The sequence below is a fragment of the Spinacia oleracea genome, chromosome 5 (assembly GCF_020520425.1).
Source record: "Spinacia oleracea cultivar Varoflay chromosome 5, BTI_SOV_V1, whole genome shotgun sequence".
NCBI lineage: Eukaryota > Viridiplantae > Streptophyta > Magnoliopsida > Caryophyllales > Amaranthaceae > Spinacia > Spinacia oleracea.
Genome location: NC_079491.1, coordinates 9,440,957 through 9,463,781, shown reverse-complemented (window position 1 = coordinate 9,463,781; position 22,825 = coordinate 9,440,957). Strand labels below are relative to the sequence as shown.

At 36.1% G+C, this 22,825-nt stretch overlaps 3 protein-coding genes, 1 long non-coding RNA gene and 1 pseudogene across 6 annotated transcripts; 4 read left to right on the top strand and 1 right to left on the bottom strand.

Moving 5' to 3' along the window:
- Positions 1-1,189: 1,189 nt before the first annotated feature.
- On the bottom strand, positions 1,190-5,346 carry LOC110804946 (uncharacterized). The gene is made up of 2 exons (XM_022010546.2): positions 5,167-5,346; positions 1,190-1,675 (listed from the first exon to the last, which is right to left on the bottom strand). The coding sequence occupies exons 1-2, from the start codon at positions 5,176-5,178 to the stop codon at positions 1,313-1,315; spliced, it is 375 nt and encodes a 124-aa protein (XP_021866238.1). The 5' UTR covers positions 5,179-5,346; the 3' UTR covers positions 1,190-1,312.
- LOC130461259 (uncharacterized) lies at positions 1,414-2,902 on the top strand. The gene is made up of 3 exons (XR_008921686.1): positions 1,414-1,548; positions 2,354-2,421; positions 2,519-2,902. It is a non-coding gene; the product is annotated as an uncharacterized lncRNA (long non-coding RNA).
- A 717-nt stretch (positions 5,347-6,063) lies between the features above and the next one.
- On the top strand, positions 6,064-10,016 carry LOC110804930 (pre-mRNA-processing-splicing factor 8A-like). Of its 2 annotated transcripts, XR_002537873.2 has the most exons (5): positions 6,064-6,357; positions 7,879-7,980; positions 8,243-8,404; positions 9,266-9,441; positions 9,523-10,016. XR_002537873.2 is itself a non-coding variant. In XM_022010531.2 (4 exons), exons 2-4 carry the CDS (start codon positions 7,900-7,902, stop codon positions 9,640-9,642), a joined length of 363 nt encoding a protein of 120 aa, XP_021866223.1. In that variant the 5' UTR covers positions 6,064-6,357; positions 7,879-7,899; the 3' UTR covers positions 9,643-10,016. The 2 variants fall into 2 exon arrangements, 1 of the variants encoding a protein (XP_021866223.1); XM_022010531.2 differs by lacking the exon at positions 9,266-9,441.
- Positions 10,017-11,158: 1,142 nt separating this feature from the next.
- Positions 11,159-17,890, top strand: LOC110804940 (protein NUCLEAR FUSION DEFECTIVE 4). Of its 2 annotated transcripts, none has more exons than XM_022010539.2 (2): positions 11,159-11,832; positions 16,446-17,890. In XM_022010539.2, exons 1-2 carry the CDS (start codon positions 11,347-11,349, stop codon positions 17,580-17,582), a joined length of 1,623 nt encoding a protein of 540 aa, XP_021866231.2. In that variant the 5' UTR covers positions 11,159-11,346; the 3' UTR covers positions 17,583-17,890. The 2 variants fall into 2 exon arrangements, with proteins under 2 accessions (XP_021866231.2, XP_021866232.2); XM_022010540.2 differs by lacking the exon at positions 11,159-11,832 and adding an exon at positions 14,951-15,525.
- Positions 17,891-20,016: 2,126 nt separating this feature from the next.
- Positions 20,017-22,270, top strand: LOC110804920 (protein NUCLEAR FUSION DEFECTIVE 4-like; annotated as a pseudogene).
- The last annotated feature ends 555 nt before the right edge of the window (positions 22,271-22,825 follow it).

Here is a 22,825-nt window from a genome sequence, read left to right as displayed (position 1 = left end):
ATCTTTTACATATTCATTTAATCTTATCTTTTCATCCTAAACGTATTTTACAATTGCTTAAACTATATAAATATCAAATAAAATGCTAAATTTATTTAATTATTTGTAGTGATCATTAAAAAATGTTGGATACTAAAATGATGAAAATGAATAAGGCAAGCATTTGTACGTGTACTATAAATATTTGGTATGATGAAAAATATTCCAGTGACAAGTTAGGAAAAATACAATCTCAAACTATTTTTGATCTTTTGTTTGGCTTCTTACAGAAAAGTCATACAAAGTAGTTAAAAGAAAAACGGGACTGAATGATTGATGAGAAAATAGTTTTCCTTCCTTCAAAATGTAAAATGCATGATTTCCACCATTGCCAAAACAATCAACGAACAATGGTTTGAAAAGGAAAAAATCATTGTCAAAAAAAAAAATCCATAAAAATAGTATTTTACACAAACCAAACACACACTTTCTTGATCGACTTGCAAATACATGCTAGCAGACAAAAGTGTTAAATTTGATTACATATATTGGCTAAATATATAAGGTAGTATAGGTTTCAATGTTTCTTCTCTCTTTTATTTTTAAAAGAAATTCTTTTAACTTTATATGTGAGTATATTTGCAATTAATAGAGGAATCATCTTGAGACCGTAGGTTCATATAGATATATAATTATTTATCCGGACATAATACTTTGTAGGGAGAGTAGTATAATTTCTTTTTTGTAAAACCTTATTTTCACTTATTTCAGAAAAAATAACTTTAGCTCAATTCATAAAATAAGGAATTTCAAGTTCAGTTTTGCAACTAAGATAATAAGTTTAGGTAAACAAAAATCAGGTGAATAAGACACCCCATAATCGAAATACGGAGTAATGTATGGTGAATGTTTCAGTCCCTTTTATGTGTAATCGGAAGTTTTATTTTTATTCTTTTCAAACTAATCCAATATTATTAACAATTTCATGCAGTCATGCCCCGGAGAGAAAACCAAAAGTTAGCACCTTTCATGTAGTCACAACTAAAATATAATTTAAACGCTTAATATAACGTCAAATTATTATTCAAAACCCTAACTTCAATATCATTCTCAAATCTAAGCAACCCATGAATCATCAAATTTTTCGTTGTGCAAATACTCCATTATACTATCATTCAACTGAACCAAAAAAAACATACGCAGAATTACGTAATTGAAAAAGGAACGTAAAGTTTAGACGTATATATATATATATATACAAAAAGGTTAAGGGGTCGTTTGGTTGGCCATTATGGAATGGATTGGAATGGAGTTAGAATCCATTCCATCAATTTTATTGTTTGGATGGGCCTTTTTTGAATGGAGTCTCATTCCAAGGGGGTTCTATTTCCATCTCATACCCATGGAATCTCATACCCACCTCTACCCTAAGATTCATAATCCATTCCTCCAAAGTTACTAACCCTAAATTACAAAAGAAGGAGGAGAGATATTGGAGCCTACAGTCGCCCACCGTACGGTGACCTTCAACCATCAACCGACTATCCATCTTCTTCGGTGTAATCGACGGTGCTTCTACTGCAAGTGGTATCACCGGCTGGTACCACATATGGAATTCCTCGCCATTATCTTTCTCGATTTCCAGTATACATATGAAATTGAGAATGCTTATGTTTTCTCCCCCTAAAATCCTTACCTGCAATAAGATCATGATGGTATTGCAAATTTGCAATATGATATGCACGATGCACCATACCGAATCCTTCATTTATTCCAGTCAAATCGTTGTATTATTGGGTTTTTTTCCTTCATTTTTTTTTGAAATTTTCTGGATCGAAATACTTGTTCTTTTTAATTTTTATGATGAAATTAATCAGAGAATACACATTACCCAATTTTATTTTGATAATATGAATAAAATAATATATACTGTATTTTGATGTATTGTGAAGTAGCAGTAAAGTGAAACATAGTCTATCGGTAAAGCGAACCAAACAATGGTATAAGATATAGAATCCATTCCAACGCGAACCAAACACAACTACTTAGGAATGGGGATGTCAATCCATACCTCCCTGGTATGGGTTTGCAATCCATTCCATTCCACTTTATCATATTATCTACCAATTTAATCATGGCAAGACTCTAATTTTTTTTTTTTAATAAACTTAAAATATTTTATATGTGATTGGAAATTCTACGTGGATGCTCTAATGCTCTCCAAAAAAAACTCCCCTTTATTTATATATATATTAGATTAGATGTAATTAATTACTTTAACTAATTTTCTTTTTATCAATTTCCATATCTAATGGTTATATATTTGTTGAATGGTAGTCACGAATAACTCCTGCAACACTGGCTGTGCACACAGGATTAACAAGGACGCATCAACATACACATGCACTAACTCTTGATAATGGCGCAAATGGGGTGACCGAGGTAAGGAGATGTTTAGACTTTAGAGGGCATCCCACACTCCCTAGCTATGTGGAAATCATGAATAACATTGATAGAATCCTCTACCTGATGTATGCAGCTAGGGCAGAAAGGATGGTCCACTATACCATGGAGAAGCTTTTGGTGGGGATCCTATCTCACCATAGAAAACACAGGAAGAAGGCATATTTTGGGAGGGGGTGGGTCTTTGTTTTCCATAGCCAACAGGTTTTGTTTTCCAATAGGATTGTAAACGGAGAGATGTAGTTTGTTATTTAGAACAGAAGAAAGATGATGCAAGGAATCGTTGACATAGGTCATGTTGTTAACAGGGCTATGTGTCTTAAGCTAACGATTATAGGCCTGAAGAAGTCTATTATTAAGCTAACTATGATACTTCAGGTGTTCTGTAATGAAAATAGAGTTGTATAAAAATGGCCATTCGTTTATCACACAAAAAAGAGACCAATTGCCATATGAAAACTTTAACACACGGGGATAAATCTCAGGCGCTTAACTTCATAAGTAGATTTTTGGTTGTAAAGTATTTCATATATTGCAGCGAATTCTGCTGGCGCAATTAAGGATAGCTACATATTTGTAGCATAATTTTGTATTTGAAGCTGCTGGTTGTTTTAGTAATTCTGCTGTCCTGTCCTGTCCTGTCCTTATATACAATGTCCATGTGGAGTCTTGTACTCTCATGACGTGGTTAATGTTATTTTTTACCTAGGAGATCATACACAATCATAGCTTTATAATATTGAAAATTGATGGAATTTGTTCTGCTTGAAATACAATAATCTAAATTTTATTGTGGTTCTAAACATATCACACAAAAAAATTTTACCCAACCTGAACCCAATCAAGAGTCTTGGACGCTATTTTTGAACCCCGAAACAACCCTCTTAAGAACTGAAAGTGACCCGAACTTATCCACCTTGAAATGACAAGTTAATTTTAGATAGATGAAGAAGTTAAACATTGAATTTGTATTCCCTGACCCCCCCCTCCCCCTGTCTCTCTCAGTCACTCGTTCTCAGTTGATGTAAGGCAGTAGTTGATGGCTTATGGAAAACATAGCACGCGTGAGCCTCTTTTTCAAGTAACCATGAAGGTTAAGCAAGTAAATTTTAGGTCAGCATAAAGTTCATGCATAGTTTTGCATGTTCAAATTATGTGTTGAATTGTATCATTCTATTGTTTGTTCCCCACTACCCTCCCTATGTTTTTAGGTCATCCTGGTGAAACGAATAACAAGAAATTAGTTTGGCGTTTGGCTAGGCTGCTAGGATACTGTGTAACACGAGGTTGGAGTTTAGCTCAACATTTCATGGTTTACTTTGAGATTTTTTGTTCTTATGGATCATTGTGTATCTTTTAGCCAAGCTTTCTCTCTTCTGTAGGCAATCTTGGTGAAAAGTCCGTTATGTATTGGTTTTCCTGCAAGGTTATATAATTAAGTTTTGTTTTCTTCGTCCCAAGGAATCCATTTTTGTGTTCCTTAGGGCATGCTTGGATTGAGGGTAATGTATTAAGGGGTAATAAAAGTCAAACTACAAAATATAAGGCAATTGAAGGTGATGACGAGGGGATGAAGTGGTGGCAAAGAGTATAAGGTAGTGTTGGCAGGAAGAAAATAAAAGGAAAGGGGGAACAAATACCCTTATTTTGGGGGAAATAGTTACCCACCATCCCACTAGGGTGATTATTACCCTTATTTGAGGGGTAATAACTCCCCTCCTTTCCTCCATTCTCCTCACAACACCACCACTACGACACTACCACAACTTCTCATCACAATACCACCACACCTTCCTCCTTGCAACTACCTCAAATCACCTTCATTGTCCTTTTATGAAAGTGGTTTACCATAATCCATTACACCCAATCCAAACATGCCTTTAGTGGAGTTAAGTTTATAAATATTCAAATCACTAGCTAGTTGCTGTTAGTATTAGTACTCTCAGTGTTGGACGTATGTTACTTCTATCACTCAGAGGTTCGGCTGCTTTTTGATAAAACATCAAGAAAACAATATAAATGGGGGTCTTCCTGTTGAAATATTAATCTAGAAAAATCTAGATAATATGATTGTACAAATCTAGTAGTGAAATGTATTAATGTAGAACAATCTAGAAATTAAGAGGTGAGCCAATCAAGAGAGCTCCCACAAAATATGAGGGGTAGAAAAAAAAGTTCTACCAAATTAAATAGATAAGTGAGAGACATTGGCTCTCGTAAAGTACAATTCTTATTAATGTAATCAATGATAAAAATGCAATTATGTTAGATTTTTTAGGCTCATCAAAACTTCCGCGTGCATCATCAAATTTCTATCATTTCCTCTATGCATCTGCTAGTTTTCCTGTGTTAGATGTTTGAATAATGCAATAATTTGAAAAAAGAAGGCAGTCCAAAAACTTACATCTAAGTCAATATGCTCGTTATCATTAATTGAAGTATGCTCGTTATCATTTACCAGCAGAAAAGATTCTGCTGTGCAATTCACATAAATTCATCAACACTACATTTAAATTAATTACGAAAAGAAAATGAAAAACCTAGAAAAACCTAGTTGACGAAATTCCCACAAGACTCAAATTAGTTGACGAATTTCTAAAAATTCAAAACCAGAACCAATGATTGCAAATTAAAAGTTGACGAAATTAAAATTGAGAAATTAACTCAAAAATTCTAAAGACAAATCAGAAATTAAATTGACGAAATTAAAAGTTAAGAACTTACATTAGATACCATGGCGTTTTCTTGAATTTCTTGAAATCTTTTGGGGCGAAAAAAAGTTTGAGGTTGATGAGAGAGAGAATGTGCTTAAGCGGGAAATCCAAATTAGTAATTCTCCTTGTCTGGGCGTTACGTTGAGTTATCGTGATCTAGCTAACGGAGCCACGGATGAAAAAGCGCATTTTTTTTTATTTTTTGAGACAAGCAGCCAAACCCGAAAGGTAGACCTATTAAACGGGTCGATCTGGTCGGGTTGTAAAAAATTATTTTCGGGTTCGGGTTGAATGGGGTTGGTCACTTTTGGGTTCGGGTTTACAAATGCTTGTTCAAGACTCAGAACTTCCGGGTTCGGGGTGACCCAACGGGTTGAGAGATTTTAAAACGCGCATTATATTTTCATTAATTTAGGTGATAACTATACAAAATATGGGCACAAATTAACAAATTTTCCTACACAAGTTTATATTTAGACAAATACCATAAAATGGCGTATAATTGAAATTAAATCATATTGCACACAACAATAGTAAAAACAACATGTTTATTATGCTTAAATTTTCTCATAATCTCATATATTACTATAAATACAATGATTTTCAATCGGTTGGGTCCAAAATGGGTCTCGATCGGGTTTGACCAACTACTTTCTGGGTTATCCGGGTTCGGATAAAATCAGGTTATGGGTCACAAAATCTTGTTCAGGACCCACTATTTTCAGGGGGGTTCGGGTCAGTTTTCGGATCTGGTCGATTTTTAACAGGTCTAGAGAATAGAATATAATTATGTGTGCTATGAATCTCTATTATATAAAGGAACAGCTGAGGGCGTTTTTGTAATATCACTTTTCGTGTCCCCATTTGAAAAGACTAATACACCCTTCACATTTTTTCGGTTTATTTCAATCACCCAAACTGGGCAAGTGGGCAGCCGCGTACTCCTCCTCCTTCCTCCTCCCTCTTTCCTCTCAAACCTTTCTTCTTCCTTTCACTGAGCTTCTTCTCCTTCCTCAAAACCCTAATTTACATTTCTTAATTTGTTCGAGTTTCGGCTGGTAGGATTGATACTCTCGCACGCATACAAGGACTGAATGTCTGCAATTGTGCGCATCGCCGGCGTTCTTTGAACTCTCAGTTCTTTCAATTTCAATTTTTTAAGATTTGGGGAAGAAATCGAGTTCCAGAATCACTCTCTTTGGTAAATCACTCAATTTCTTTCATTTCTTAAATTTTCGATTTCAAATTTGTAAGATTTGGGGGTTTCTCTCTTTGATTGATGATTGAAATTTGGGTGCTTCCTATCATCTCTTTCACTCTTGCTACAAGGAAACTTTAAGATATTTAATTAATTAATATGTAATTAATATATTTTTTTCACAGGGAAATAATTAGGGATGTAGGATATGGAAATGATATTTTTTTGTGGGAAATGATTAGGAATATGCAAATAATAAAGTGTGATTTTGGTATAGGCAGATTGCCAGGAATGTAGGGTTTATTATTGCGTATGTTTGAATTTTTGTATAGGTAAATAATCGAGTCTTTAGGGTTCAAGTATGATTCTGTTTACTGTGTTTGTTTGGATTTTGGTAGAAATCTTTGAATTTCATTCTATTGATTTGATTTAACCCTAATTTCCAACTATTCTATTTCAACGACGTGAATTTCGAACGATTAGGGTTTTAATTGGTGTTTGTACATATTGATTTTGGAATGCATATTGAGGAATATGTGAATTCCTGATCACATGTAAATGCATATTGAGGAACTGAGGGTATATTTTTAAAACAAGTGACGTTTGTAGCCCATAGATCAAGTTAATCAAACAGATCTAAATTATTAGCGTGTCATTAATGGTACTTTGGTACTGTTCAAATTTTTGTTCCTAATGTCACGTTGCCATACCCAGAAACAACCACTCTATATGACTTAGGAAAATGTTCGCAGAGTATACAACAACCGGTGATTGGTGCAAAGAGCCATTCTTGGTACTGTTTTAATAAGAAAGCTAAGCTCTTAATAATAAGAAAGCTAAGCTCTTGATTTAGTAAGATTTTTGTACAATAGTCATCAATATTTTAGGTTTATTTTAATGATATTCACTGGCTCTTTGTGTTTAACACAAGAGCATTGTGGCCAAGCATTAAAATTTACTGAGACTTATTGAGAATGTAGTTTTATCTGACATCTGATGGATGTTTGCTGATAGTCAATAATGAGATGACATTGAGGGACAGAGAGAGTAATTAAGTTTAACACTATATCGATTTCATTGATGGTTAGTTTAATCCATGATGACTAAATAATCACTAATCACTTTAATAATTCCTACAAATATAGAGGGACCTTAAGAGGACCATAAAGCGCAAGAAATCGACAACCGTTTCAGCTTTCAAAAGTTGTCCTTGACTGATTAGGAATTTAAGATTAATCACCTTAAATCTCAAGCTAATCTTTCTGGTTAAAACCCTCAAACCCAAAACTTGGAACATAATCCAACGACCCTTTTCTCTCTCCTCCCCAAACTCACTGCTCTTCACTTACTAAAAACTTAAGATGAATATGCAATTCCCGGATTACTTACCGGGCACTTCATGTCATCTAGATTTTGTTTCTCTTATCCACAAATGGGTTTCTGCAATATTTATATGATTGGTTGAAGAGTATTTCTTCATGTACAACATTTTCTCGGCTAATCCTCATACTCCGGGCACTTCAGGTCAATAATTAGAAGGCAAAGATGTTGCTGAAGCCTGACAGGACTGTTGTAACTGAACCACATCATATATGGCCGTCCCTAAATGACGATCAATGCATGAAGGTACTCGCTATATGATCCCTTTGTTAACTGTCTTTTTTCCCTTACTCCCTTTTTTATTCTCTCTGGTGTCTGTCGGTCAGTGTTGTGTTTTTTGCTTTATCAACTAAAGAAAGAGCGTAAAAGCTCTCTTAATTTGCTATATGAACAAATAGAAGCACAATATTAATGGATTCTGTACAATAGCTCGGGCTGGCAATTCCTTTTGTTTTTGTTCAATAGGTAACATGCAAGTAAGACCAATCCGAAATTCACTTTTATGTAGGTTGAGGCCGCTTTAAGAGATCTTATACTTTCTGATTATGCCAAGAAGAACAACGTGAACACCTCGGCTTTAACCCAGTCAGAAATTCGTGATATCATTATGGGTGCAGAGATCACTCATCCGTCTCAACAGAGACAGAAGATCGCTGAGATTGAGAAGCAGGTGTGTTCAACTTCCAGTTCTGTTCTGTATTTTTTGTATTTTTCCTATTAAAATCTATCAGACCTTTTCCCCTTATCATTTCCTTAATTTTTCCTTAATGTGCCTCTTTCTGCTTTTATTTTGTCAATTCCATCACATAGAAATGGAAACTTGGAAGTAAATTAGTTGTAGATTCATTTTGTATAGAGTTAGGGCATACATTCTATTTACTGTGTTTAGGAACATGCATGGAAAATCAAAGAATATGTTTTTAGACATACAATTATCTCACATTCTGGAAAATTAGTGAATACTCTTTTCTGAGAATATGATAATTGAGCAACTAAGAGAGTGTGCCCAGTGTGGGAATGTAATGATTTTTATAGTGGGTTTTAGAGTACTTTATGGTATGTCTTAATTATGAGGGTGATGGCAATGGGACAAATTTTCCGCTATGAAATGAGGTGTCTTCAGTTGGTATTGGAGAAAGTAGATGCCTTTTCTGGGAATAGCTGAACATTTATGGGGGTTATCATCTAGGAATGAGTTAGAGTCTTGGATGCTGAGATTCATTGGGGATTGAATCTTTGTCATGTTGTTTGCTGATTTTATGTAACCTGATTATGCTCTTTGTATGCAACTTTTAATTTTCTCATTTGTCTGTCTTCGACCGAGTCTCCCTACTTTTGTTGGGTAAACTATCAAATTTATAATATGGCTGTGTACAATCTATCAAATGAATGAATGACGCTGCAAATCTATCCCTTCTCATGGTTAAGATATAGTCTTTTGCAGAATCTACATTATCAAGAGATCTAAGTGGTTGGTGGATTTGACTTATGGATTGAAAATAATCTCTGTTTCCCAACATCTTCATTGTAGGTGACTGTCAATTCCGGTAGAGTTGTCTTCTTTGCTTTGTTCAAAACTGTAAATGATGGTTGCAAATTAAGAGAAAGAGTGTTGCAGTGATCAAGTTTTCATCTTATAAAATGGCCACACAATCAGAACGCTTTGGCTATGAATTATCATAGTGGCTAGGAGTTTGAATAGCTTAGGTTGGTTTCTGTTACATTTGAGTATTTGTCTCTATAGGTGGCTGTATGAGATTGTTTCATAATTGTTTCTGTTAATTATAGGCAAGAGTCATTCATAAAGGAAAGGCCGGAGAAGTAGCTGCTTCAGAGTGGCGTCGCATAAAGGAGGTTGCTGAAAAGCCCGGAGAAGTAGCTGCTTCAGAGAGAGATGAAGTTGGCTAAGAGACATGCTCTGAGCTTCTTGAAACTCTTGAACTAAGCCGATGCCTTTTGTTGAAGTATGCCCTCTGTGTGGGTGTGTGTTTAGACATAGTTTGTAGTGCTGGAAGCAAAACTTTTATGCACTAAATTTTCGATTTGTTTTCCTTCAAAAGTCTGCTTATGGCAATTTTACAAGTTTAAATAACAAGGGTGGAGAGAGAGTTTTCCTGGGCTACTGTATCTGTTCTAGACTCGGATGATTTTGGACTATAATAAGACATAATCGTCCTATCATGCAGGATATAGTATGTAGAGACTATAACAGGATTATGGAATTATGTTAGCACCTGCACCTCCTTTATTATCTGTAATGAAATTTTGATTTTTCGTTGTGATACATTAGTTGTAACAATACAATTTTAAGTTTTTTAATAATTCCGCACGCATCGCGTGCATATAAGACTAGTCAATTTTAATTGTAACTTAAAAGCTAAGCAATTTGAATTAATTAACGTTTGTACTTTGACGTAGTTGAATTGTGTTCCCGGGAATTCTTGTACGCGTCAATAACAGTATGTTTTGTTTTCACCCGTTAGCCTAAGGTCTTTGCTTCGTGACACAAAATCATGCATTATGTCCCATAATTTTATGGAAAAACCATCATTTCGATATGCATAAATGCATAATTAACGTTACTTAGACTAGTGAGTTTTGTCATATTTCCATTTTTCACTCGTCTCCGACATTAATATTGACCTACATCGATCCTCGTCTTTGCTAACATCATACTTCACCCGTTTTCTTAGTGTTTTATATTTAGAGTGCATTCTCTTCACCTGAAACGCTTCTAAATTTATCTAAACTTATTGAATTTGATTTAGACTTGATTAACACTTATTAAACCTGATTGCAATATAGTAAACTTCAGATAATAAATTTATTGGATCAGATTAAAACTTATTAATTAGTACTTATTCGAATAGAACATACCTATGCAAGTTTCAACCAATAATTCAATCAATTCTTAACCAAACATTGAATAACCTTGGCTAAAATTGTTCGTAAGGAGACTAACATAAAAGATCCGGTGATGGAAATCTTCTATATTAAACCCAAAATAATTATAATTGGCACCAATACTTATGCAACGGGAGGTTGGAGGCTTGGAGCACGGGAATTAAGAGTATACAAAGGGCAAAGCGAAAAATGATATAGACGAGATTCGATCTTAGGTCTTAGGCACCAACCCTCAAGACTTTACCACTAATCTAGTGACTATATATTACTTTTATCAAAGTGTCATTTTTATTTACCTATACGGTTATACATGTGTGCTTTGGTGCACAATGCTCACTCTACACCGTTGTCAATAGTCCACGAACATATTAAACTTAATTAGTCACCATATAGTCAATTACGTGAGGTTCCTTTGTCTTCTTGATAGACAATGACTAAACATAAGAGACATTAATTCTTTTACTCCACCCAACAAATATAATACTCCACTCACCCTATCAAAATCAAAATCATAGTACTATGAACAAACACACCACAACTTATACGTAATACACAAATAATCACAAAATTAAGCTGATCTATTTAACCCATTCCATTTTTTCTGACATTAACCCTACAAGAAAATATGTGTCATCACCATTTGACTTAAAACTTGTGTATTTCCTCGTCTTTCTGATCACAAAAAGACCTTTTACGACGAGAAATGCAATGGAAAACTCAATGTTAATCAATACAAGCAGTAGTAATAGTAGATGGGTAGCAACAGCAGGAAGCATATGGATACAAGCAATAATAGGTGGGACGTACACTTTCAGTCTATACTCACCTATCCTTAAATCCTCTCAATCCTATGATCAGTTCACCCTCAACACCGTCTCCGTCTTCAAAGACATTGGGTCCAATGCCGGAGTTCTCTCCGGTTTGCTCTATTCCGCCGTCGTATCCTCGGGGCGGCATAACCGCAATGGCGGTGTTCCCTGGGTGGTTCACACGGTGGGGGCGGCGGAGGGGTTCTTGGGTTACTTCTTTATTTGGTTAGCTGTGGTTGGAGTCATCCCTCGTCCACCTGTGCCTCTTATGTGTGTGTTCATGTTTCTTGCTGCTCATTCTCAAACTTTTTTCAATACTTGGAATGTTGTTACGTCTATCCAGAATTTCCCTGATTATAGTGGGACTGTTGTTGGGCTTATGAAGGTACGTTAACGTTCGTCATTCTAGTTTTAAGTGCACGTGCGTCATAATTTTAATTTTGCTTCATATTCTTTCTGTTTGTTCCTAATTGTTTGCCCCATGCTTTGATAGGTTTTTTTTATTAAGAATTGGTGGAGTAGAATTAAAAAGAGACAAAAGTGATGTGCCAAATGTATTTTATGTGAGAGTAAAATAATGATCCATTAACTTTTATGATAACAGAACAATCTTTTAGGGACCTTTAAAAATAACAAAAAGTGAAAACAAAAAGAGACAGATGAAGTATTAATTTTTGTATTGAATATGTTATGGGAATTACCAACTTAGTTATAAGGGCAATTACCTTAATCTTCAAGAGTTAGACGTGTAGAATAACGATACCTTTCAACTTGATTGAGAACCGTAACGGGTCACTTAGAGGAAACTTTATGAAATGCGCAGAAAGTTCGTTTAGTGCCTAAGTTTAGGTGTACCTGAGTACATACCAAACAAACTTTAACCTCTTGTCCTCTTTACTTCGTATCTCTTTGCCTCTTTGGATAGATTGTGGGCCTTGTATCGTGTACAATAGCTTCCCATACCCCATGCTAGCAAAGAGGGCCCAAACTCATATCCCGACTGGGTTGAGTTTAACATCTAATTTGCTTAGGGAAAAAAAAACAACTTTTTATAATTCATTTTTTGCGAGAAATAACCTTCTAAAAAACATTTTGCGTAAAAGAACCTTAAACTAAAAAACTTGCAAGAGACAACCTTTTTGCCTTTTCCGGTATTGACTACTCATTTTCGGCATTAACTTCGCCGGTTTTGCTAACCTCACTCTTTTTCCCTTAAAACCAAAAGACAAATTTGTCAAAAACAACATTTTATAACCAATTGTTTGCGACAAAACAACCTTTTAATTTTTTTTGCAAAAAAAGACCTTAAATAAAAATAAAAAAACTCGCGAGATACAACCATTTTGGGTTTTCTAGCGTTGATTACTATTTTCCGACCTTGACTTTCCATGTGCAGGCCACATGTTTTCGTTTTTCCTTATTTACAATTGAATTGAGATACAACCATTTTGGGTTTTCTAGCGTTGAATGATTGAATTGAGATAAAATCTACCTTGGAAGCACCAATTCCAGCGAAATTTGAATATCTGGGGAAGAACGGAGAGAGAATGAAGTGGGGATTTTCATGGCTTTTTTTTTGATGGATTTTGGTTTTAAGGGAAAAAAAGGTTAGGTTAGCAAAACCGTCAAAGTCAATGCCGGAAATGAGTAGTCAACCCGGAAAAGACAACAAAGTTGTCTCTCTCAAGTTCTTTTTAGTTAAGGTCCTTTTTTGCAAATGTTATTTTTATAAAAGGTTGTTTTCGGCAAATTTGCCTTTTGGTTTTAAGGGAAAAAGGATGAGGTTAGCAAAATCGGCTAACTTGAACTAACTCATATCCAATCCAAATGACCTAATTGTCTTTAAGAGCATGTTTAGATTGAGGGTCATGTATTAAGGTGGTAATCAAAGTCAAACTAAGAAAATTTTGATGATGACAAGGGGATGAAGTGGTGGTAAAGAGAATACGTTAGTATTGGTAAGAAGAAAATAAAAGGGTGGAATAGTTACACTCGTTATGAGATTAATTGTTACCCACCATCCTCATAGGGTTATCCTCATTTGGAAGGTAATAAATTCTCCCTTAAGAACCACTCAAGAGACTCAATGTTGACCAAGAGATACTTCTTGTTGGAGAGCTATTTGGATATCCACTCCAAAAGCCCCAATGTACATACTCTTATGATCTTATCCCTAAATTCTTATCCCTCGTACCAAACGCCTCCAAAAATACAGAGAAAGAAGAAGGCAAGTAATATAATACTAATGAATGCATTACATTTTGAGTTTGTCCCTCTATTATGGACTTATGGTAGTACGGCAATTGGCAAATGGTTGTTTGGTAGCAAACATGAGTCGACATGACACGTGGCGTAATTTCAACCATTATGCCATGAATAAGTATTGTATTTCAACCATTAACAATATGTGTAGTTCTAAAGCAAACCAAAAGTTGTTGTATGCACCAGGCCAGTTGTGGTTTTCACCAGTTGATGCCTAGTGTTACAACTTACAAATAACGCCTTACATGCCCCTTCTTAATCGACTACCAAAATTGATAATCCAAATACGCGTTGCCTTTGTCTTGTTTCTAGGATAAGACGAAATGGTGAATAAGTTTAACTTTCATTTACCCCCCCGCTTGATGTGATTTGATAGAAAATATTTTTTAGACGAATTTAATTAAACACTCCATTAGGCTATGTTCTATTCGTCTATTCTAATTTGGTATGGTTTTCGAGTTTCTGGTCGAATATGATCTGTTTTTTCTGGTTTGGTATGATCTGAATACTTTCTGTAAATGTTTTTGGTCTTATATGGTCTAAAATTTTCTTTTCTTGTTTGAATTTAACAAAAATTAAGTAATACTCCCTCCGACTCTAAAAGATTGCCCTATATCTCATAAACTGATGTCCCTATTTGTTTGCCCCATACCTTATTTATTTATGGTCCTCACATGTTTCTCCTTCTAACTAAAAGACAAATCTACCTACCAATTTGCTTTTAAGTATACACAATTCTTAATGTTTTTCCTTCTAACTAAAAGACAAATCTACCTACCAATTTGCTTTTAAGTATACACAATTCTTAATAAAGTGAACAAAAACACTTGAGTCTATCTATTAGGGACGGAGAGAGTAACCAATAATAATAAGGCAAATATAACATAATTTTATACTTAAGTACACTAGGTTGATAAGTTTGTAAGATGGATTTGTTTGATTGTTTCCCCCAAATCTCAAAATACACCTCAATCCCTTGAAACAAAAGGGTCGGGGTTAACTTCTTTGCGAAGGGGTGTTGACAGTTGACTGTTGTTATTCATGTTGTTGCACCCCTAGAGGTCGAACTATGATCTTGTAATAACGTCGAATGTGACCAGACTTGATCGAAGAGTACCCAAGGGTCCCTCTACCTCTATCTTGTCATGGAAAATGACCAAAGAGTAGGGAAGTTCTTTTACTCTTCTCAACAATAATAAAGAAGAATAAGAATAAATAATAATAATAATACTCCAATGTAGGCCATAACTTATACTACTACAATTACACAACTCTATAATAACCCCCCTTACATTTTCCTTTTCCCTCCAAAAAAAAATTATCATCAAGAAGAAATTCTATAAGTATAATGGAAAGCTCCATAATTAGTAGCAGTGGCAACAGATGGATAGCTGCCGCTGCTAGTATATGGATACAAGCAATACTAGGGGGTACGTACACATTTAGTACGTATTCCCCTACTCTAAATTCTTCACAATCCTATGATCAGTCCACTTTAGACACTATATCTGTGTTCAAAGATATTGGGTCCAACGCCGGAGTTCTTGCTGGCCTCCTCTACACCACGGCCTCCTCGGGGCCCAACCGTTATGGTGTTCCATGGGTGGTTCACGTGGTGGGGGCGGCTGAGGGGTTCTTGGGCTACTTCTTCATGTGGTTAGCCGTTGTTGGAATCATCCCTCGTCCACCTGTGCCTCTTATGTGTTTGTTTATGTTTCTTGCTGCTCATTCTCAAACATTCTTCAATACTTGGAATGTTGTTACATCTGTTCAGAATTTCCCTGATTGTAGTGGAACCGTTGTAGGGTTAATGAAGGTATGTCTTTTTCGTTTATGGGTATTAGATGGTAAGGTTAGGCCATGGAAGGCACGTTCGGCAACACCAGTTGTCATCATGTTCTATAATTGTTACAAGTAGTTGTTTTCACTAGTCCTAACTCCTAAGCCTATACAAATGTTAGCTATAAATGTTTAGTAGCCAAGATAGGATTGTACAACTAGTGTTGAGTAACAAAATGACAAAAAATTAAAAATATACTCATACTTTGCAAAAGATTAGAATTACTTTACATTAAAATTCAATTTATTTAGGAAAATTCGTCAAAATCTAACTTATTAAATAACTATGAAAAGATTATACTCATATTAGGATTTCATTTTCCTAAAAGCTTGAGAGAACAAACTAAATAATGATGCTTGAGAAACCGCATAACACACATGGCCAATAGGGGCCATAAGCCCATCACAAAATTCGCCAAAGAGACAATGACCCAACAACATACATTTACGGCAAAATATAAAAAATGTCTGTAAAGAGAAATGAGAACATTTTTTAGGAACGGAGGTGTATTTTCTTAAAATGATCTTCAAGGATAGACAATTATAGGCAATGCACATTTTTGAAAACCTTGTATAGTTTCTAGTATCTTGTTTTGCTAATTATTTAAACCCTCGCCCCCGGCCACTCGATTTCATTGATAAAGATACCCTATGAGAAATAAGGTAAATAGGGCCAAGATTGGCTTGGGGGGAAGTACAAACTACAGAGTAATAGTTTCGAATATTAGCCAAGTTATTCTACAGTGTCAAATACATTACTCCCTCCGTCTCTATTTGTTCTTCCTAGTTTGACTTTTTTTATCTCAAAAAAATTCAAATCAGGAAGAACAAAAGAAGACGAAGGGAGGGAGTAGTAAATATCGTTGCACATTTTGCTGATTCTTAATTTGTGAACAGGGTTTCCTAGGATTAAGTGGAGCAATCTTAATCCAAGTATACAAAGCATTTTTCAAGGGAAATCCAAGCACATACATACTAATGCTTGCATTACTACCAAGTATAGTCTCATTATCACTCATGCATCTGGTAAGACTGTGCCCAAACAAAACATCTGAGGACAAGAACAACCTGAATTCTATGTCCATCGTCTCAATGCTTCTTGCTGCATATCTTATGATCATCCTCATCCTGGAGGACATTTTAGTGTTTCCCCATTGGGCGCGCCTTGTTGGGTTCCTAGTTCTTCTCGTATTCCTCTCTTTACCTCTGAAAATCGCTACAGAGGCTAACAACAAAGAGAAATCTCAATCTCAACAACCAATGCCCCTAAAAACAGACCCATTGCTACTCTATCATGATGATTCTACTTCAAATGAGCCCGAGAAAAACCTTATGGGTGAAGAAAATAGGGAGTCAGAAAGCGTAAATCTGTTGGAAGCTATGGGAAGCATCAACTTCTGGTTGTTATTTCTTGCTATCTTATGTGGGATGGGTTCGGGCCTTGCCACCATAAACAACATGAGTCAGTTAGGTCAATCTCTAGGGTACAACACGAGTAAGATCAACACATTGGTTTCACTGTGGTCAATTTGGAACTTCGTTGGACGGTTTGGGGCCGGGTACATATCAGATAGCCTACTGCGTCAAAGGGGATGGGCGAGGCCATTAGTGATGGTGATCGCGCTAGGGGCCATGACTGCAGGGCATTTGATCATTAGTTCGGGTTTTTTTGGAAATTTGTACATAGGAACTACCTTGGTAGGGATATGTTATGGTGCATTATGGAGTTTGATGCCTACTATTACTTCGGAAATTTTCGGTGTTTTGCATATGGGAACCATATATAATGCTATTGCTATAGGAAATCCTTTGGGAACGTATGTTCTCTCTGTTTGGGTGATTGGGCATACTTATGATAAAGAAGCAGGGGATAATACTTCTTGTCTTGGAGTTCACTGCTTCATGGTATCATTCTTTGTGTTGGCTTTTGTTAGCTTCTTGGGATTTCTTGTTGCTCTTACGTTGTTCTTCCGAACACGGGTGTTTTATAGGTCTGTTGTGCTAACAAGACTACACCGTTCTCTAAAAAGGTAATAATCACGGACGGACTCCTTTCGCCTTAAAGGACATCGTAATGGTAGCACATACGAAGTACATTTTTAGAAAGAGGTGTACTAAATCTAATGCTTCGTACATGATACAACGTACAAGTATTCTTTGAACTCATCTCATCGATTTTAAGGCGAGTTTATATGTTATTTTTCCTTAGCATTTCTTTCAATTTTATGAAATATTTTCTTTGATTGTGTTATTATAATGTAAATTATTTAGATAAAAAGTTCAATAATGATAAGTATTTTTGTAAATCAGTTAAATAAAGATATATATCCGTATTATGTTGATATTGTCCTATTATCTTGTTGACAGTTATGAGTGTTACTCTATCCACAAATACTCGTTCTCTAACATCACCATCAACATCGCTATAATGGATTATTAAACTGGCCAGTTATGGTTTTCACCAGATAATGCCTTTGCATGTAATTAGGAATCATGCCTTTAGAATTCAGATGCATGGGTTATATAAGCTTCTCTCGCGGTGAAGGTCTCCTAATATTATTATTTTTCATAACCTTTATACTCAAGTAGAAGAAAAAGAAAAGATTGCTTATTTTGCTCTTCTATAGAGAAGATCTAACAAGAAGGTTTTGATAAACTTCTAGACCTTTATACTCCTATACATGAAACTTGGCCTCTAAAGATATTAATGGCTGAAATTATGCATTGACATTTGACGGGGCATGAAAATAAAATTGATTCTCTAATTCTAAATTGTATGAGCAAGGTTTTCTAGGACTTGAGTGGAGCAATCTTAATCCAAGTATATAAAACATTTTTCAATGGCAATCCAAGGCTCCAAGCACATACATACAAGGCTTGCATTGTTGCCAAGTTTAGTCTCATTTATCACTCGACTGGATTTGTAGATGTCAACTAGCTTAGTTGATAAAGTATTGAGGGAGTGGTACCCACTACCCGACCTCTGGGATCGAATCTCATCTACACCATTGTCGGCTAGCCCTTTGTTACTCTCTCTCTGCACACACACACACAAGAACCACCTTAATTCTATGTCGGTATTCCAATACTTCTGGCTGCATATCTTATGACCATCATCATAACAGAATACTTACATCTTTGTGTTTCCACATTGGGTGTGCCTTCTTGTGTTTCTAGTTTTTCTATTATTTCTATCTTTGCCTCTAAAAGTCGCTACAGCAGCTAATAACAAAGAATAATGTCACCCACTTCTGGTAAAAACTGATCCATTATCAATCTTGGTGGGGATATGTTTTGGTGCACTATGGAGTTTGATGCCTACTATTACTTCAGAAATTTTCCGTGTTTTGCATATGGGAACCATTTACAATGCATTGGTAAAGCAAATCCTTCGGGAACTTATGTTCTTTCTGTTTGGGCGATTGAGGATTTATGACAGAGAAACAGGGGAGCAAATTTCTTGCTTTGGAGTTCAACTGCTTTATGGTATCCTTCCTACTATTGCCATTTGTGAGCTTCTTTTGATTCCTTGTCGCTCTCACGTTGTTGTTCCGCACAAGGGTATTTTACAGGTCTGTTGTGCTAAAAAGACTAGGCTATTCTCTAATAAGGTACTGTAGGGTAAATGCCATTGCTATAAGGATATATTGACTCCTCCTCCACCTAATACACCGCGTATTGGCAAGTTTGGTGGCACGGACATTTTTAGAAGAGACGTGCACTTGGACCTGGGAGAGGTCAGCACTCAGCACTTAGCAGAGACGCATTTACCAAGTCAAATACACAAGTATACCTTAAACTTCTGTGGACAAGGTTATACGTGTACGTCTTTTTCTTGTTTGAAACTTCAGCAATGTTTTTTCTTATTAACTAATTGTTGTGTATCATGTACAATTATTTGATTAATAGCTTCTACACAATAAGAATCAAAGTAAGTAACTAACATAAGTTTGTGGAGTAGGTGAATAACTCACCTTACACGGTCGAGTCCCATCGACAGCGAAATGCTTGGGAGTGGCTCAAACATAAACCTGTGTATGTTCAGTAGGTTCCCGTCTTCTCTTACCTGACAATAAAATTAAATAAATAAAGAATTAGAGTACATATTTTAATCCACATTGCCGATTGTTCTCTTCCTGTTGTTATGAAGACGATTTAATTTTGTTAATTTGTTATGAATGCTTCACAACCGCCATAATAAAATCAAGTATACAGCGCTTGCAAACCCAGAAGGGCGACTTTATAGTGTTAATAATACTTCAATTGTCTGTAAAGGGAGATTTCCACAAATCTTATTTGCTAATACGATCAGGTCATGTATTTTAACAATAATGACCAGCAACGTGGAAACAGCAACCAAGACCTACTCAATAAGTTCATCAAACAGCTTAATCCTACAACAAACAAAGACACAAAGTGAAAAACCAAACAGAAACACATTAGAAATTCATCAACACAAACAGATGCAATGGACAACATCATCAGCAACAGATGGGTGGCGACCGTGGCAAGCATATGGATACAAGAAACCATGGGAGGTTCCTACGCCTTTGGCGTCTACTCCCCGGTTCTAAAGTCCTCCCAATCCTACAACCAGTCCACCCTTGACACAATTTCCGTCTTCAAAGACATTGGCGCTAATGCTGGTGTCCTCTCTGGTATCCTGTATGCAGCCACTGCGGCTTCCTCTGGGTCCCGCCGCTGGCGTTGCTTCCATGGGCCATGGGTAGTCCTTGCTGCAGGTGCAGTCCAGTGCTTCTTGGGTTACTTCTTCATGTGGCTCGTTGTAGTTGGGCTCATCCCTCGGCCACCTGTGCCCCTCATGTGCCTCTTCATGTTCCTAGCTGCCCATGCTCAGACGTTCTTCAGCACGGCCAATGTTGTTACAGGTGTACTGAATTTTCCAGAATATAATGGGACTATTGTGGGGATATTGAAGGTCAGCTTAATCATTCTACTTTACCATTGCCAAAAAAAAACTGTGTGCTTTTTCTTTTGTGGAAATGTTCCTTAAATCTCCAGCCTTGTCACTATTTTCAACTAACACATAACATCCAATATCAACCTAACAAACCTTAATTTCAAGTTACAAGCCTTATAACCAGCACCATGAATCGATGGAAAATCTTTGAAAGTAATAGAAGACAACTTTCCTGACCTATTCTTAAGGTTGAACAATTGCTAATACAGATTATCACGAACGAGATATAGGTTATACCCTGTAGAAGCACCTCTCCAAACACAATGAGACAATCTCAACAATAGATATAGTCAAATAGATTGCTGCAAACAAGGCACATAGGTTATACCCTAAAATAAGTTGGCCATGATCAATGTTGGTCAACTATACCATACACCCATCATCGCAAGTTGCAACAAATTGCCGCGAATAAGCCATTGGTTTTACCCAGGAGAACCTCTCCATATATATACAATAAGACAAACCTAACTACAGATATAGAGCAAGTCTTCCTAAATCCAAGAGATCTCTAAAGATTAGGCAGGATAAGCAATTCTTTATAATCATTTCCGCATATCTGTGATTACAGTTATATTTCAATGTTAATTGAATGTTAATTAGTGTTTGTAATTCATATGGCCAGGGCTTTCTTGGACTTACTGGAGCAATGACAATCCAAGTTTATCAAGCATTTTTCAAGGGAAATCAAAGCACATTCATCCTAATGCTGGCTTTGTTGCCAACCACCGTAACTTTCTCAGTGATGTGTCTGGTGAGAATCAGTCCAAGAAGCAGATCAGATGATAAAAAGTACCTCAATCGGTTCTCCGTAGTTTCTCTGGTTCTAGCTGCCTTTCTAATGATCATCATCATCTTGGAGAATATTATTGAATTTCCACGGTGGGCACATTTTGTTACAGTTGCAGTTCTTTTAGTATTGCTTTCTTTGCCCCTCTATATTGCTGTTGAAGTTACAAGAAAGGAAAACTCTTACCAACTGTTTCTGGAAGAGGAATCATTAGCTGATAGTATTTTTGAAAATGAGGAATATAAAGCATTACCTGGTATTTCGAATGAGATTGAACAAGTCGACGAAAGCATGGATATATTTGAGTCCACAAGAAGCTTGAACTTTTGGTTGTTGTTTGTTGCCATGTCTTGTGGAATGGGTTCCGGGCTGGAAACCATAAACAATATGAGTCAGATAGGACAATAACTTGGCTATGACATGGTGAAGACTAATACATTGGTTTCACTATGGTCAATATGAAATTTCCTAGGCCGTTTTGGAGCAGGGTTCATATCTGATATATTACTGCGCCAAAAAGGATGGGCAAGACCGTTAATGATTGCAGTCAGTCTAGCAACCATGACTGCAGGACATCTCATTATTTCTCTGGGATTTCCAGGGAATTTGTATATTGGAACTGTCCTAGTTGGGATATGCTATGGTGCGCAGTGGAGTCTGATGCCTACTATTACTGCAGATATATTTGGTGTGAAGCATATGGGTACCATTTTCAATACCATAGGTATCGCGAGCCCTATAGGAACTTACTTCCTCTCAGTTTGGGTGATAGGACATATATATGACAGAGAAGCAAATAAAAACAATTCTTGCTATGGAGTTCACTGTTTCATGGTATCCTTCTTTATTTTGGCTTTTGTTAGCTTTTTGGGGTTTCTTGTTGCTCTGACATTGTTCTTCCGAACAAGGGCATTTTATAAGAATGTTGTCTTAAGAAGATTACATATTTTGTAAGAATGTATAACTTGGATGTATCACTGTTTTTTCCCCAGAAGAAATGGGTTTCAGTGTGGATTTTTGTTTGTATTGTTCATTCCACTTATTTTTCATATTTTATCTCTTGGCTACATACTTATTAGCAACCGTTTGGTTACATGAAGGAAGTAACACTTCTAGTAAAATTGTAATTCACAAGGCGTTCCATTTTAAAGGAGCGGCGGAATTTTGGTTGGTTGAATTGCCTCTTCCTTATTTACCTCAGAAAAAGAAAAGAAAATTGCAGAAACCTACAATGCATACAAGTTACACCTATCTTAGACCATTTGATAGCTGAAAGGGAAAGAATTGAATGTTTAAAACCCATTCCTTTCATATGAAAAAGAAGTTTGGTTCCTATCTTTGCTTTTCTTTTTAAACCATTAAAACTTATCTATACACAGTGACATAAATGCGCCCTCACCCCTTCTCTCGCCACCACAAGTCCACAACTGTGTTTTCTCTTTTCCCCCCGCCCTCTACCCTTCTCCTTAATATCGTGCCATTTTTTATCAATGTCAGGGACTTAATATC

What these genes read in the sequence shown, in the direction of transcription:
- LOC110804930 (XM_022010531.2), top strand. Translation starts at nt 7,900, where the DNA reads ATGTTGCTGAAGCCTGACAGGACTGTTGTAACTGAACCACATCATATA. An exon ending in ATGACGATCAATGCATGAAG is followed by an intron (nt 7,981 to 8,242) that starts GTACTCGCTATA and finishes ACTTTTATGTAG; the next exon opens with GTTGAGGCCGCTTTAAGAGA. An exon ending in TCGCTGAGATTGAGAAGCAG is followed by an intron (nt 8,405 to 9,522) that starts GTGTGTTCAACT and finishes TGTTAATTATAG; the next exon opens with GCAAGAGTCATTCATAAAGG.
- LOC110804940 (XM_022010539.2), top strand. Translation starts at nt 11,347, where the DNA reads ATGGAAAACTCAATGTTAATCAATACAAGCAGTAGTAATAGTAGATGG. An exon ending in CTGTTGTTGGGCTTATGAAG is followed by an intron (nt 11,833 to 16,445) that starts GTACGTTAACGT and finishes ATTTGTGAACAG; the next exon opens with GGTTTCCTAGGATTAAGTGG.